At 38.2% G+C, this 15,458-nt stretch overlaps 1 protein-coding gene across 1 annotated transcript in view; it reads right to left on the reverse strand.

Annotated features, from left to right (window-relative positions):
- Window positions 1–10,910, reverse strand: part of RPF1 (ribosome production factor 1 homolog) — a 30,030-nt gene extending 19,120 nt beyond the window's left edge. Inside the window, exons 1-2 of the mRNA XM_074266381.1 lie at window positions 10,611–10,910; window positions 2,626–2,682 (exon numbers count right to left, since the gene is read on the reverse strand). Of these exons, the coding sequence (XP_074122482.1) occupies window positions 2,626–2,682; window positions 10,611–10,844 (291 nt within the window). The 5' untranslated portion in view covers window positions 10,845–10,910. The remainder of the gene's footprint in view (window positions 1–2,625; window positions 2,683–10,610) is intronic.
- Between the last annotated feature and the right edge of the window lie 4,548 nt (window positions 10,911–15,458).

The following is a 15,458-nucleotide window of genomic DNA, read 5'->3' on the forward strand; positions in this document are numbered from 1 at the left end:
TAATTTTAAAGTTTCCCTTTTCTTCCTCTACATCCCATCAGCTGCTAACTTCTAATATTTTATGCATCTATCCCATCTTCTCCACACTCACCATAACCAGGTCCTCAACCCTTCTTACCTAGATCCGGCTCGCAATTTCTTAGCTGGACTTCCTGCTCCTAGCTGTCAGTCCCCCTTTTCAACGAATCCTTCCCCCTGCAGTCTGTACACACCAGCTTTCAGAGCACCTCTCAGATACTGGTGCTTCTTCACTCAAAAACCTTCAGTGACTCCCCGCTGCTCACTAAACCTCTAGTTTTATTCCAAAGAGAGCAACAGTAGATGTCTAATAAATGTTGAATTTGATAGAAAAGTATAAACTTCTTATCCTGGTAGAAGGATCTAACCCATCCCACCTCTACCCCTCAACCTGATTACAAAGAAACCTTCTATCCTTATCTCATTTTACTACTACTTCAAATATTCTACATTCCAACCAAGATGGACTATTTCCTACCCCTTCTTTCTATCTTCATATCTTGAAAGAAATCAATGCAGTTCTCATTTCTGAAATGTAATCTTCCACTTCATTCTCATCTTTTGAGATCTGACACTTCCAACAGCACTTCTAGATCTCAAATCATATAATGAATCAATAATCCTCAAAATTATCTGATAATGATTAAAATTAGACAAGGAATAAAAAGAAATTACTGCTTTCAATGTCCAAATGTTCAAAACATCCTGAAAATGAAAATTGTTTGGGAAAAATCTATCTGCTAAGAACTGTAAGAAAAATGGAAAAGTAGAGTTTGGCAGAAATTTAGATTTAAGCCAATATCTTATATACCACAATAAGTTCAAAATGGATATGCAACCATAATATTACAAGTCAATACCATATAATGATTTCTAGAGAACCATATCATGAACCTTTCATAAATATGACTAGGGGTGAAGGTTCTTAATCAAACAAAATATAAAATTGGTAATTTTAATTATATGAAATTGAAGTTTTTACATGAACACTATCAATGTTATTAGGGTAAGTGGAAACTAGATACTGGGGAAAAGGTTTTGCATCAAATATTTTTTGACAACTGGATATTCTATGATACCAAAAGCCATTCCCTAATAGGTAAATGGTCAAGAAGTTCTTAAAAGAAAAATTGTAACCTGTTAACCATATGAAAAAAGTCTCCGAATGATTGATAATAAGATATGCAATTCAAAACAATGCTGAAGTTTCACCCTATACCCAGAAAATTGGTAAAAGTGACAAAAGATGGGAACAGCTTATGTTAGAGCATATGTGAAAAGACTGACATGCTAACATGCTGTTGATAGAGTTATAAATTGATCCAACTCTTTTGCAAAGCAATTTTGAATTGTCTAAAAAAAAGGGACTATACTCTTTGACCCAATGTTCATAATATATAAATAAATATGTAATATATATAAACATATAAATGTTTATTCTCTTTGATCCAAAGACACCATTTTAAGAATTTACTCCAAGGAAGTCAAAGACAAAGTTCCCACATACAATACAACATTCAGTATAGCATGTTTGTGGTAGCAAAAACTGAGAAACAAGGATGCCCATACTTTGAAGACTGTAAGTATGAGGTGCATGAATGTAACAGAATATTATTGCTTCAGAAGAAATCGTGACTATGAAGAATCCAGAAGCATGGGTGACACATGAACTGATATAGCAGATTCACAACAACTAAAATAAATGGAAAAAAAGAACAAAAACCCTAAGCTGAGCATTCTCCTTTTAGTGAACAAGTCTATCTGTAAAGAAGATAAAAGGAAATGTACTCTCACCTTCTCCATTTCTATACAGAGGGAGGCACTATGGGTATGGATGGGGCACTCCTTGTACTGCCAGGATGTGGTAATACTTCCTTCTACCTCCACCCATTTGCCTTCCAGTATATTCTGACCATCAACAGGATGAGCTTTCCTATGCAGAGATCTGGTTGTGTCATTCTGCTACTCAATCTTCAATGAACTATGAACTAATGAGCAAAATTTAAACTCCCCTGATAAGTAGTCCAAGCCTTCTACATCTAGGTCTATTTTGCTTTTTCTATTTGTCTGGTTTTTGTGAGAAATGCTTTGTGAACTACAAAGGAACCGAAACATGTATCTTTATTACTTTATTACTTCACAAAATTCCTCTTTATGCATTCCATTCTATAGTAAAATAAGACTGTCAGGCAAACACCTTATAAACTTTTCTACTGAGATAGTCAATAGTGCATGTAAACATATTCTTCATCTCCCTCTTTACTAGTTGAATCCCTACTCATATTTTTTTAAGCCCAAATCAAAAGCAGTTTCCTGCATCAATCTTTCTGGAGCCACACTGCAGACCTTTTCCCCTTGGATGTCGCATAATATTTTATTTTGTACCTGCTCTAGTAACTAATTCAATCAGGGTAGTTACTTGTCTTCATTCTTGCCTCTTGTCTAATCTGTAAACTTTAAGGGCATCATATCTATTAATTTGTTAGCTTTCCTAGTGACTGCATTTATTTAGTTCCTATTGTGTTCATAACAATGTGTATTCAGTCTGTTGATTTGTTTCTGAGTATTATAAAATAGAAATCACAAAAAGTAAAGGATTGTATTTACCTTATCTCCAAGTGCCTCTCTTTCTTTTTTAAGCTTTTTCTTAGCTGCCAATTTTTCCTAAGGGACAAAAACAAAAACAATATGAATAATGAAAAAAGATTATATCAAATATGTACATTAAAAATTATCAACGATTACTTAAATAAAGCCCGGAAAATGAATTAAAGCTGTAAATGTCTGCTATGAAGATATCTCTTAGCATGATTTTTAAAATACAGGTTTCATCTCAAAATAATGACCACGTGTATAATATGGCAAAGCATTGTTCAATTCATCACATCAAGATTTAACAGTAATTCTCTTCCAATTATCTCCTTTCATTTAGCAACACTTATCTTTCCTTTATTCAAATTTGAAACCTCACAAGGGCAAAAAGGGCAAACAACCTTGTCTCTCTGAGACCTCTTCCTCTATAAAATAGGGATAATTGCTATAAAACCCACTTTCCAGGGATGTTGTGAGGATCAACTAAGATCATGTATGAAAAGCAATTTATATATCTTGAAGACCCTAAGTACATGTTGGTGGTGGAATAATAAGTTACAAAACTTCCTGAAGCAACTTTCTTTCACTTGAAGTCAAAGTAGATAATAATTCTGAGGAGAAGGCTTGGGATTCTAAATGTCACGAATTGTACTGTACTTCTTAATTCATTGCTAACCTTTCTAGGACTAGCTTTGGTAGATTTTGCTGAAGGAGAGCACATCATAGAAGCAACATTTCACTTAATTTTAAATTCTGTCCACATTTCACAGTGTCAAGCACTTACCTAATGGGTAGCACAAGGATTATATATTTAGAGCAAAAAAAGACCTTAGTATTCTAATCAAGCCCTCTTATTCCTTAACCAAGGAAGATGAGTTTCAAGAAAGGTTGTGATTTGCCTATGGTCACCCAGGATATAAGGGACATAAGTCTTTAAATCTAACACTTTTCCTGCTACAATCTCCTACCTATCTAAACTAAATATTCTGATTAGACCCCATTTTTCTAATTCCTCATTCTCCAAATAGCTATTAGAAGAGATTAAAAAAAGAAGCATTTAAGCACAGATCTTGTCTTGTATCTAACCTCTTTTCCCTACTAATACCTAGTATAGTGACTGCACCTAGTAGGCTTGCTGAATAGCATCACCTTCCTTCTCAGGAAGCACTGCAATGCCCTGTAGCCTCAAGGAAGAAACACAAAGTCCTCAGTCTGGCATTGAAGGCCCTATTTCATTTAGTTTTACATGTTTAAAGTCACACACTAATCCAATCCAAAATGTTTATTAAGCCCCTACATTATATGCAAGATGCTGTGCTAGAAACTAAAGATACACAGACAAAAATGAAAAACCAGTCCTTACCCTCTAGAATAAGTGAATAAGACCTGTCTGAATTCTGCCTCATGCAGTCCCTCTCTCTGGGACTTCATAGTTACTGCTTTGAAAAAAGTAAAAAGGGAGAAGAGGCAATAGGATATTAAAACATATATTCACATGAAGAAATTAAGGAAACACGGTAGAGAGCACATGCAGGCTGATCTATGAAGTAACAAACAGAAGCTAGTCTATTATCAAAATGCGTTGCATATTGCCCAGATAGAAAGCAAACAAATATGACACAGAATATGATAATAAGCCTGACATAAAGGCATGATATAATGATGGGGACTCAAATTATCCAGACATCTGCTGAAGCTATGCATTTCTGCCAAAAGCAGAGGAGTTAAAAATCTCTCAACTCACCTTAATGATAATTTCAACTTTTAAAAGAAGGAAAAGCAAATCAATAAGGGTGAAGCTGACTATTCTGATGAATAGAGAGCTGGTTGCTAGGGTAAAAATAGCTGGCACCTTGTAAGGAAATGCCCACTACCATTTAGAGTTTGTGATACAGGAGAGTACAGATAAAGACATAGTTTGGCAAACACCCTAGCTTCTGGGGAAATGTATGTGAAAGGTTCATAGAAAGATTAGTTATATCACATGGACTAAAATCTAACAAGGGAAATTTAGTTCAGGAGATTTGGGCAACTTTCAGCAATGAAATTCTCAGGACTTAAAGGGAAACAATTCCAGTGAGGAAGAAAAATGGCAACTGCCTGTAGAACATGATATGGATATACAGAGAACTCTCCAAGCAACTTAGATTTGAAAGAAACATAGAGAAGACATACAGAAAATGACAAAGAATGATTACACATTTGTGGCAGAGTACCATAAAAATGGTAGCAGGAGTGCTAAATTTCTGAATGAGCTAAGGCTGGTGGCTAAGAACAAAGTGTTTTTTGAAGGATTTTTTTTTTAAAGCTATATTGAGGAAAAGGAAAGAATCAAAGGCATAAGACTCCTACTTTGGGTAAACAGGATTAAAATTTAGAAAGACTGCTAAGCTCTTACCATGAGACTGCTTTCTCTGCCATAGAAAATGATCTAATAGGTAAGAATGGGACATAAGGAGATAGGAGCAGCTGGATAGTGCAGCAGATAGAACCAAAACTGGAGTCAGAAAACTCATCTAAGATCAAATCTGGCTTTAGATGCTTACTAGCTGTATGTGACCTTGGGCAACACTTAACCTTGTTTGCCTCAATTTCCTCATCTATAAAATGTGCTGGAGTGCTATTACTGAGTTTGTGTCTCAAAGAAATCATAAAGGAAGGGAAAGGACCCACATGTGCAAAAATGTTTGGGGATGGCTGAAAAAGATATGGTATATGAAAATAATGAAATATTATAGTTCCATAAAAAATGAACAAGCTGATTTTTGAAAGGCCTGGAAAGATTTGCACAAATAATTGCTGAGTGAAGTGAGCAGAATCATTGTGCACAGTAACAGCAAGATTGTGCAATGATCAACTATGAAAGATTTGGTTCTTTTCATTCAGTGATCCAAAGCAATCCCAATAGACTTTGGACAGAAAACATCAACTGCAGCTAGAAAAATAACTATGAAGACTGAATGGAAATCAACAGATTCTATTTTTACTTTTTTTGTTTGTTTTTTTTTTTCCCTCTCATGGTTTTTCCCTTTTGTTCTGATTTTTCTCTCCCAACATGATTCACAAAGAAATGTTTTTTTAAAAAGTTAATGTACATATATAAGCAGAAAAATAAATCAATAAGAAATCTACCACCTCAAAAAAAATTTTTTTTAAATGTGCTGAAGAAAATGGCAATCCATTCTATTATCTCTGCCAAGAAAACATAAATTGGGGTCACAAAAAAATCAGGCTTGACTGAAACAATTGAACCAGAAGAAAGAGGGTAATAAGGTAAATAAAGCTCTTAATTAGAGTCACCTGCCCAGAGGTAGTGAATACAGAATTGGATTGGGAGTCAAAAGAAGGGACAGAAGATCTCCAGTAAAGTATTCCATGGAGCTCTGTTTGACCCTGTATCATTTTAACAGTTGTAATCAATGGACTGGAGGTATATGGCACCCTTATCAAATTTGCAAAAGAAACACAGCAAAAGAGAGAGTAAACAGTGGTTTAGAATCAGCAGACAAAAAGATCTTGCTAGATCTGCACATTGGTACTAAAAAGGGTAAAATTTAATGCAGTTCAATCAAGCAAGCAAACACATGCTAGGCATCTATTTGCCAGGCACTATGATAGGAGCCTATACTATGAACATAATGAATGGAAAAAATCCCCACTCCCAAGCTTACAGTCTGATGAGTTTTAAATGCAAAGACTTATGCTTCAAGTTAAAAGGAAAAAAAGTAAATATCTCAAAATGGAAGAGACATGGTTCAATAACAATGGGTCTGTAAAAGATCTTGGGCTATTAATAACTGGCAAGCTCAATCAACAATGTGATAGGGCAATGTTATACTAGAAAAAAAGTCATGGTCTTGCTATAACACTCTACTCTGGGTTATATATGTGTTTAGTTCTGGGCACCAAATTTTAGAAAAGGCACTGATAAACTGGAGAATCTTTTTTAAAAGAATGCTAAAAAATTTCAATTCCATGCCAAAAGGATCAACTGTAGAACTTGGGGGGCTTTTTAGCCTAAGAAAAGGCTTGTGGGTATGGAAGACTTAACTTAAAAAATTGTTTACAAGTTACCTGAGAGACTCTTATGTGAAAAAAGAAATAAATTTGTTCTGTTTGACACCAGAGAGCAGACCAAAGGGCAAAAAGTAGTAACTGAAAAGAGGTAAACTAGGGTTGACTGAAGGAATATTTTCCTAACAATCACAACAATCCAACAGTGGAATGCATTGTTTCAGAAGTGGGAGTACTGAATATATCCATCACAGGATATCTTCAATAAAAGCCCAGTTAATCACTTGTTGGATAATTTTCTTTCGGTTGCACTGATTATCTCCCAGGTCCTTTCAGTTCTAAAATTGAGATTCTATAAGCGTGAGTCACAATTTGAACCTCAGTTTCCTCATCTTAAAATAGGGGTAATAATGAGTCCCACAAAGAGTTGTGGTGAGGATTTATAAACTTCAGAGAGCTATAAAATTGTCCCTTATTTCCTTCTGCTCATGAAATACAACACAAAGACAGACAAGGAAAAACACCATCATTTCAGAAGGAAAAAAGTACTAGATCAAGGAAGCCTTGATCAACATGAACCGAGCTTTAAAAAAAGCCGGGGTTTTCAAAAGAATGAAGGGCAATCCAAGCATGTGAAAGGTAAAAGCATTTATACAGTGCCAAGCACTGTGCTATAAGCACTCTTACAAATGTCATCTCATTTGATCTTCATAATAGCCCTGTGAGTTAGAGGTTGTTAAATATGCCCATTTTACAATTAAAGAAACTAAGGTAGACAGAAGTTAACCAGGGGTCCACAGCTAATAAGTGTCTAACTGGACTTCTGGACTTCAGGAGGCTGCCATCTAGCCACAGTGCCATCAGTCTTTGTGAGAAAGAGAGAAAAAAGGATGGTGAACAAATAATACAGAAACAATAATGTGATGTAAACCTGGAAAAGTAGGCAGAGTCAAATCGTGAGGGGCTCTAGTGGCAATGGGGAGCCAGCGAACTTTTTCTAAGCAGGAGTAAAAAGACAAGGTCTGAGTGTTGAGAATATTTGAAAACTTATTTTTTTATGAAGCGAAGAAAGACTGAAACCTGAGTACTGAGTTAAGAGGCTGTTGTAAAAGTCCAGGGGAGTAAAAGGGACTGAATTCAGTTGAAGGCCGTATCAACATGGAAGTGGAATAGCCCAGATTTGCCAAGGCTGCCTGCATATGGGGTATAAGTGAGGAGTTACCTCTCCTAAGTTACTTCAGGCCCAGACTACTGCAATAGCTTTCTGGATGGCCTCCCACCGTCTATCAAGTCTTTCCCCTCTTCAGGAAATCCTCCACTCAGATCAAACTAACCTTCTAAAGTATAATTCTAACCAAATTATTCCTCTATTGAATAAATCCATGTTTCCCTGATTCCTCCAGGACCAAATATAAAATCCCATTAGGCTTTTAAAGCCTTTCATAACCTGGCCCACTTCCTACTGGCCGCCTCTTACACCTTACTGTCCTCCACATACTCTACAATCTAGCAACAAAGGACTCCTTGATGTTCCCCCCACTTTCCATTGGCTGTCCTCCCCGTGCCTGATGCTACCTCTCTTCATTTCTCAGCTGAAATCCAACATTTTCCAATAAGCTTTTCCCAATGTGCCCTAAGATCATCTCCAATTTATCTTGTTGTATATATCTTGCATATAATTGCATGCATGTTGTCTTCCCTATTAGACAGCATCCCATGATGTGGACAGGGACTATTTTTGCCTTTCTTTATATCTACAGTGAAGCACATGGTAGGTGCTTAATAAATATTTACTGAGATTACAAAACTAGAAACTAGGAGGATGACAACACCCTATACAGAAATGGAATTTCAAAAGAAAATCAAGTTTAAAAGGAAAAATTAATTCCTCTTCAATATTTTGATTTTAAGATAGCAACCAAACATCCAGTTAAGATACCCAATAGGCAGCTGGTATGTAGAATTTGGGAAAGATCAAAGTGATCTGAATATACAGAACTGGGAAATATGCATAGAGAAAATTGAAATAGATACAAAAATAAAAGCCATAACCAATGTAGGAATTTGTTATGTTTACATTGTATTTTGGTTACAAATAGGCTACCCTACATCAGAGGAGGAAGAGGATGATAGGGCGAAAACTGGGACATGTAAACACAAGAAAAATGAAAAGAAAGAAGGCCAGAAGAAATCACGAACAGGACAGTTTTGAAAAATAACTTGTTATATTTATTATAGACTTTAAAATAAAAGTTGCCTCTAGTAATAGAGGTTCTTAGTTTCATGTACAATCTTCTGCTGTTCTCTAATGTACATGGAAAAATGGAATCAGTCTCTGCCCTCAAGGGGCTTATAATCTAGCCAAGAAAGATATAAGAAAAGCAAACCCTACCTAATATTCATCTTCATGTACAATCTTCTCCTCTCCTATACTGCTTGTGGAAATGCTCATTTTAATTTGGCCAATTTGGCTTAATTTACCAAAATTAAGAATTTTTAAAAAAAGTTATAAGTTGATGCTTATAATTTACTTTTGGAAGACATTTAAATATATAAGTATATACAATACCAGGGATTCTAAGAGGTAAGAAGGGAGTAAATCCCAGGTCTAGGAAAGTCAATGTAGAGGTACAGAAATGAGTATCCTGTACATGCAACAGTAAAAAACCTAGTAATTTGATTGAAACATAGTTTACATGAAAGAAAATGGTGTAAAATCATACTGAAAAAAGTAAGTTGGGAAAGGCTTTCAACACCAAAAGGGCTCTTATTTGATGCCTGAAGTACCAGGCAGACACTGGAATAGGAGACTAATAAAATCAGCGCCAACTTTGCCTCATTTGATCTTTACAAATTACTGTGAGGCAGGTATCATCAGCTCCATTTTACAGAGGAGGCAACTGAGACTAAGAGAACTATTTAAGTACCGGACCTGGCCATTCATTCCTAAGTGAGAGCTAGGACAGTCGGCCTAAAGTAGCCAACCCTTGAGAAAATATCTGTACTATGTAGTGAAGATGAAGAGCTATGAATTAGGCTAGATAATGTTATAATCAAAAGGATCCAAAATTGTTACATGTCTGGACTCCTAAGAGCAGTTGGCCCCAGTTCATTGTGGACCTGGCAGGAGCAGACTCCCATGGAGGATTACAGGGATCTACGGTTTTATCAGTAACTTTAAGAAAGGTAAAAATGACAAACATAACTATTATTACTGTTGTTAACATTTATATACTGCTTGCTGTACGGCAGGCACTGGACTTTACAAGTATTATCTCATTTTAATACTCTCACAACCACCCTGGGAGTTAGGGGCTATCATCATCATTCCTGCTTTACAGATGAAGAAACTGAGGCAAACAGCTGTAAAGTGACTCGCCAAACCCAGGCCCAGCACTAACCCCACGGTAATTTAAGTGTAAATTAAAACAAAGCTAGGAGGGAGAGGTAGATCAGGGATGGAAAAGTTGGGACCCAAAGGAGTCTGAATGGGTTAGACGCAGGGGTTCTCAAACTACAGCCCGCAGAGGCTGGTTAAGGGAAATGGGCTGAGGGGCGGAGTTTTACTCTAGTCTGGCCCTCCCACAGATGAGGGACAGTGAACTGGCCCTCTAATTAAAAAGTTTGAGAACCTGAAACTAACAAATGAAACTCATCAGGGATAACGGATGCACAACTTTTTTTCAAAGTTTTTCCAAAACCGCCGTTAGTTTCAGAAGACAAGAACTCGGCCAGCGCAGCCTTGAGCAGCATCGAGAGAGCTCGCCAGGAAGAGGGCACGCGGCGGGCATCACACCTCCCTTCGGCTGCCAGCGCCACTTCTCGTCCTGTCTGCTAGCAGTCACCCACGGGCTCACCAGAGGGGGAGGCTGACCTCACCCTGCAGCTGGGCATCCCCCGGGGAGCCCAGAAACCGACCCTTCCCCTCAACGAGGAGGCCCCTAGCGGTTCTCCCGGAGTGACCCCCGCCCCCCTGGATCGGGCACCTTTCGCTGCTGCTGCTTCCAGCGTACGAACATGAAGTGGCGCCGCTGCTTGTTCTTGATCTCCGAGATGCTGAAGCCCGGCGGGAAGGCCACGGGCCGCGGCTGGGGCGCCTCCGGGGCTCCACTCCCCGTCTCCCCATCCCCGGGGTCATCCCGAGGGGCCTCGGCCTCAGCTTTCCGTTTTGCGCCCCGCCGGTCCTCGCTTGCGCCGCCGGCTTCCCCGCCGCGCGCCATGCCGAGGCCTCCGGTGTGTGGATACGACGGCTTGTACTTCCGTTTCCGGCTCTGGTCCGCGGTGCACTTCCGGGTCACGACATAGGCTCTGGGACTGGGAGATCGAAAGGAGAGGAGGAGCGAAGGGGGAGGGGAAGAAGAGAGAGAAAGAAGAGGCAGAATGAAGGAGGTGGAGAAAAGAAGGGGAAGGCAGGTGGGAAAAAAAGGAAGGAGCAGAGAAAAGATAAGTGAGGGGGAACAGAGGGGGCTGAGGGAAGGGGGAAGAAGGAGAAGGACTGGATGGAGGAAAAAAGTGGAGCCGGAAATGAGAGTTGGGGAAGTAGGGAGAAGGAAGGGGGAAAGAAGGGAGTGGAGAAGTGAGAGAAGGGGAAGGGGGAAAGGAGAAAAGGGAGAGAAAAATGGGGGGAGGGAGAAGCGAAGGATGGAGGGGCTTTGGAGGGAGGAAGAGATTCAAAACGGAGAAGGGGGAGGGGAAAGTAAAGGAGAACGAAGGTGGGAGAGGGCCCGTTGTGTTGGGCCTGGATTCTGCCTCTGCTGTTGGGCCTAGTCCCAGCTCCCTGGGAGCTTCCTTTTCTCCTTTACTACAAAAGGAGGCCCACCAGTGTCTAGAATCCAGATTAGTCCTCGAGATAGCTCATCCCCTGGCAGCTCAGGCCTTCTAGTCCAAGGGACAGCTCTCAGTTAGTGACAGATGCCACAGGATGATTCCAGAAGACTTGGGGAGAGTCACATGAAGGGATGCAAAGTGAAGTGAACAGAACCAGAAGAACATTGTTGATCAGCTTTTCAACATGGAGCTGATTCAGGCCAGTTCTAATAGACTTGTGACGGAAAGAGCCAAGCTCATCCAGAAAGGGAACTATGGAGACCGGATGTAGAGGAACACATATATTTTCACCTTTTTTTGTGGTTTGTTTTTTTCTTTTTCTCATTTTTTTCCCCTTTTTGATCTCATTTTTCTTGTGCAGCGTGATAATTGTGGAAATATATATAGAATAGTTGCTCATGTTTAACATATATTGGATGATTTGCTGTCTAAGGGAGAAGGTGGGGGAGGGAAGGAAGAAAAAATTGGTACACAAGATTTTGCAAGGGTAAATGTTGAAAACTATGCATATATTTTAGAAAAAAAGCTTAAAAAAAAAAAAAAAAAAAGCAGCCATTTATGGTCAGTACTACCAGACAAAATGGAATTATCTCTGCCCTCTAAATTGTCAATAATCCAGCTTCAACCCATCTGATGGGTTCCATATTCCAACCAGGTGAAGTCACTTAACAGTCACATAGATACTAAGTAGTAGAGAAGGGTTCCAAATCCAGCGCTGCTGACACCCATTTCAATACCCTCGCCACCGGCCCATACAGACTCTAAGATAATGTCTGTAGATACCATGGACTCTTTGCTTTTTTCTTTTGCTTGTTTGTTTCATGCATTTCCACCCTTTAGACTTCCATGAGGTCTGTGGATCCCTTCTCAAATCATGTGCTTAAATACATAACATGAAAATGCAGAGAATTCCAAAGAAAACTCATTATATCCAAATATGTGACACAGACAAGAAGACTTCTACCTGAGAGTGATCCAGCCATAAGTCTAATAATTACAAAAATAATAATGAGCATAAATGATATTCTGAGATATCTATGATGTGGTTTATAATGCAGGGTTTGGCACCAAATGATGGCAGGCACCAAAAGTTGGAGTTCAGTCCTGTGAAGAATTCACAGTGACCATTCTCTTTGGCAAAAGGTAGATTTATTTAGAGGAATCGGTTACAGACAAAATGGAGAGATATAAGAAACACTGGAAAGGGTAAATATGAAATAGAGTGAGAAAGCTTGTGAAAGACAAGCTCCTCAATGGAATCCTCAATTAGTAGAAAGGGAGCACCCCATGAGGTTGGGGCATGCCCTTAGCTGACATCAGGAAAGAGACTTAGCACCCTAAAAACGCTAGCTATAAGGAGAAGTGGGGTTGGGAAGCAGCATGGGGGAAGGGGAAAGAGAAAGACACCACAATTGTAACACCAATTAAAGTGGGCTAAATTCCAAAAGGATTTATCAAAGAACCAGGAGCAAGAAAATAAATTTATAGGAAAAGTTAGAGAGATCAGAGCTTCACGTTACTTATTTGATAATTTTCTGGCTTATAGGTAGGTTTGAGGGGTGGTTTATTCACTATTGTCTCAGAAACTTAGTTATCACTGATCAACAGATTGTTTATCTGACACTTATCAATGTTTGTAGGGCTGTACTATAGTATTCCCAAGGCTAGGAGACTTTAAAATTATTGACAGATTGTTAGAATGATAGCACACCTAAAGTCTGGGGGCCTCAGGATTATTGCTATATTTCTCCTAGAAGCTGCACTCTATCATCTGTCACACCTTTAACATATGAACATATATGTGATTTCTATTAGTGACACAGGTTCAAGTACTGCTGATTTGTTGTTTTTATCCAGAATTAAAAGAAATGCTAACTTTCAGTTAGAAGTTAGTGTAAATAAAGATGTATCTTTTGTCATCCAAGTTCACTAACCTTGAAATCTACCTACAAACCCCTGCCATAGACCTTGCCTCTTTGGATTTTGTGGGACCACAAACACTAGCTACTGTTAAAAGTTTGCCTATTTACTTTACATCTTTCCTTTTGGGGGCTCTGGAACCCATGAAATAAGTTCCACAGTGTAAAAGTACAAACAATTTCTGACCTAGATCTGCTTCAGAAAATTTGATCCATTAGTGCCTGGAGTGTGTTCCTAACTGCTACAGAATAATTCTAAAGACACAGGATGAATCCTTTTCATGGGAATCAGGGTTAAGCAATTTTTATGTTGGCAGGTTTACTGATTCACAAGCAACATGATGATAAATGTAGCTTTTGTCTAACTCTTTAAAATGTCAGGAAGCGGCGAAGATTGAATTGCGCCATATAGTTTATTGACTACAATTACAAGAGTAGCCCAATTGATCTATGATGTGTCTCTGCTTCCCTGGAGATATATTTCCTGAGCTGCTTCTATTAATAGGCAACAGTGGAAAGGATTAGTCTTACAACTAGAAGACCTGGATTTGGGTTCTAGTTCTAATTCTCTGATGTTGGAAGAGTCACTTAAGCTCTCTAAGGAAATCTCAGTTTCCTCATCTATAAACTAGTATAATGATACTACTTGCCTCAAGTTTTTTTTTTTGTTGTTGCTGTTGTTTTGTTTTGTTTTGTTTTTTGGTAAGTAAGGCACTTTGTAAATCTCAAAGTGTTAGGTATATGTTAGTTATTGTCATTATTATGTGTATAACATTATTATGTATGTTATTTTGTGGAATTACTCTTGTAAGGGGTACAAAAACCTGGAGTTTACAGATCTCAAAATGTGTCAGTGAATAGATTTTAGAGGAGGGGCCATGAAATTTCTTTAATATTTTGATAACTATTTTAACATAAATGATCAGGAGGATGATTTCAGAGAGGCCTAGGAAGACTTACATGAAATGATGCTAAGTGAAGTGAGTAGAATCAAGAGAACATACACAGCAACAACAAAATTATGTGACAATCAATTCTGATGGATGTGTCTCTTTTCAACAGTGAAGTGGTTCAGGCCAATTCCAGTGGTCTTGTGATGGAGAGAGCCATCTTCATCCAGAAAGAGGGACTGAATGTGGATCACAACATAGTATTTTCACCTTTTTTGTTGTTCTTTGCCTGCTTTTTTTTTTCTCATTTTTTTTCCTTTTTGATCTGATTTTTTTTTTGTATGTGTGCAGCATGATAATTGTGGAAATATGTATAGAAGAATTGCACATGTTTAACATATATTGGATTACTTGCGATTTCAGGGAGGGGATGAAAAGAAGTGAGGGAGAAAAATTTGGAACACAAGGTTTTGCAAAGATGAATGTTGAAAACTCTCTTTGCGTATATTTTGAAAATAAAAAGCCATTATTAAGAAAAAAGGAGTCCTATGTGTTTTATTTCTACATTTAACAATTATTCTTAGAAGGAATCCATAGGTTTCAGCAGATTGCCTAAAGAGTCCATAAACCAAAAGAAGTTTCCATTCTCTAAGGAATTGTTCAAAACATTGAAGAAGGCTTTTTGACTTAGGATATGAGAAAAAATTAATTTAATAGATCAAAGAATTCCAGGATCTTAGTTTTAAAAGGGAATTTAGGGATCATTTAGTCTAGCATCCACATTTTTTAGATGAAGAAACCAAGGTCCAGAGACATCTTCAGAATCATTCAGCTAGTTAGGAACTGAATCTGGATTTAAACCTAAGTCCTCTCATGGCAATTGCAATATTCTTTCTGATGAGGTGTATAGAGTGTTCAAGAAGTACTACTATGTCTCAGAGGATTTACAGAATCGCTTTCAGGACTGCTCATTTACCTTAGGCATTTATTTCCCTGGCATTCAACTCTCACCTGCTGTACGTGTGCTCCAGCCACACCCTACAATAAACTGTCTCAGCAAATAGGATAAATCAGGTTAAGGGTAACCCACTAGTCTTGAAATTGTTGGTGAATTAGGTATCTACCCTGAGCATGTGACAATTGCCCCTGGCAGAATGAGTGATTGAGAACAATTTGTTCCAATGGTTATGAAGGCAGC

The sequence above is a fragment of the Sminthopsis crassicaudata genome, chromosome 4, assembly GCF_048593235.1.
Source record: "Sminthopsis crassicaudata isolate SCR6 chromosome 4, ASM4859323v1, whole genome shotgun sequence".
Classification (NCBI taxonomy): domain Eukaryota; kingdom Metazoa; phylum Chordata; class Mammalia; order Dasyuromorphia; family Dasyuridae; genus Sminthopsis; species Sminthopsis crassicaudata.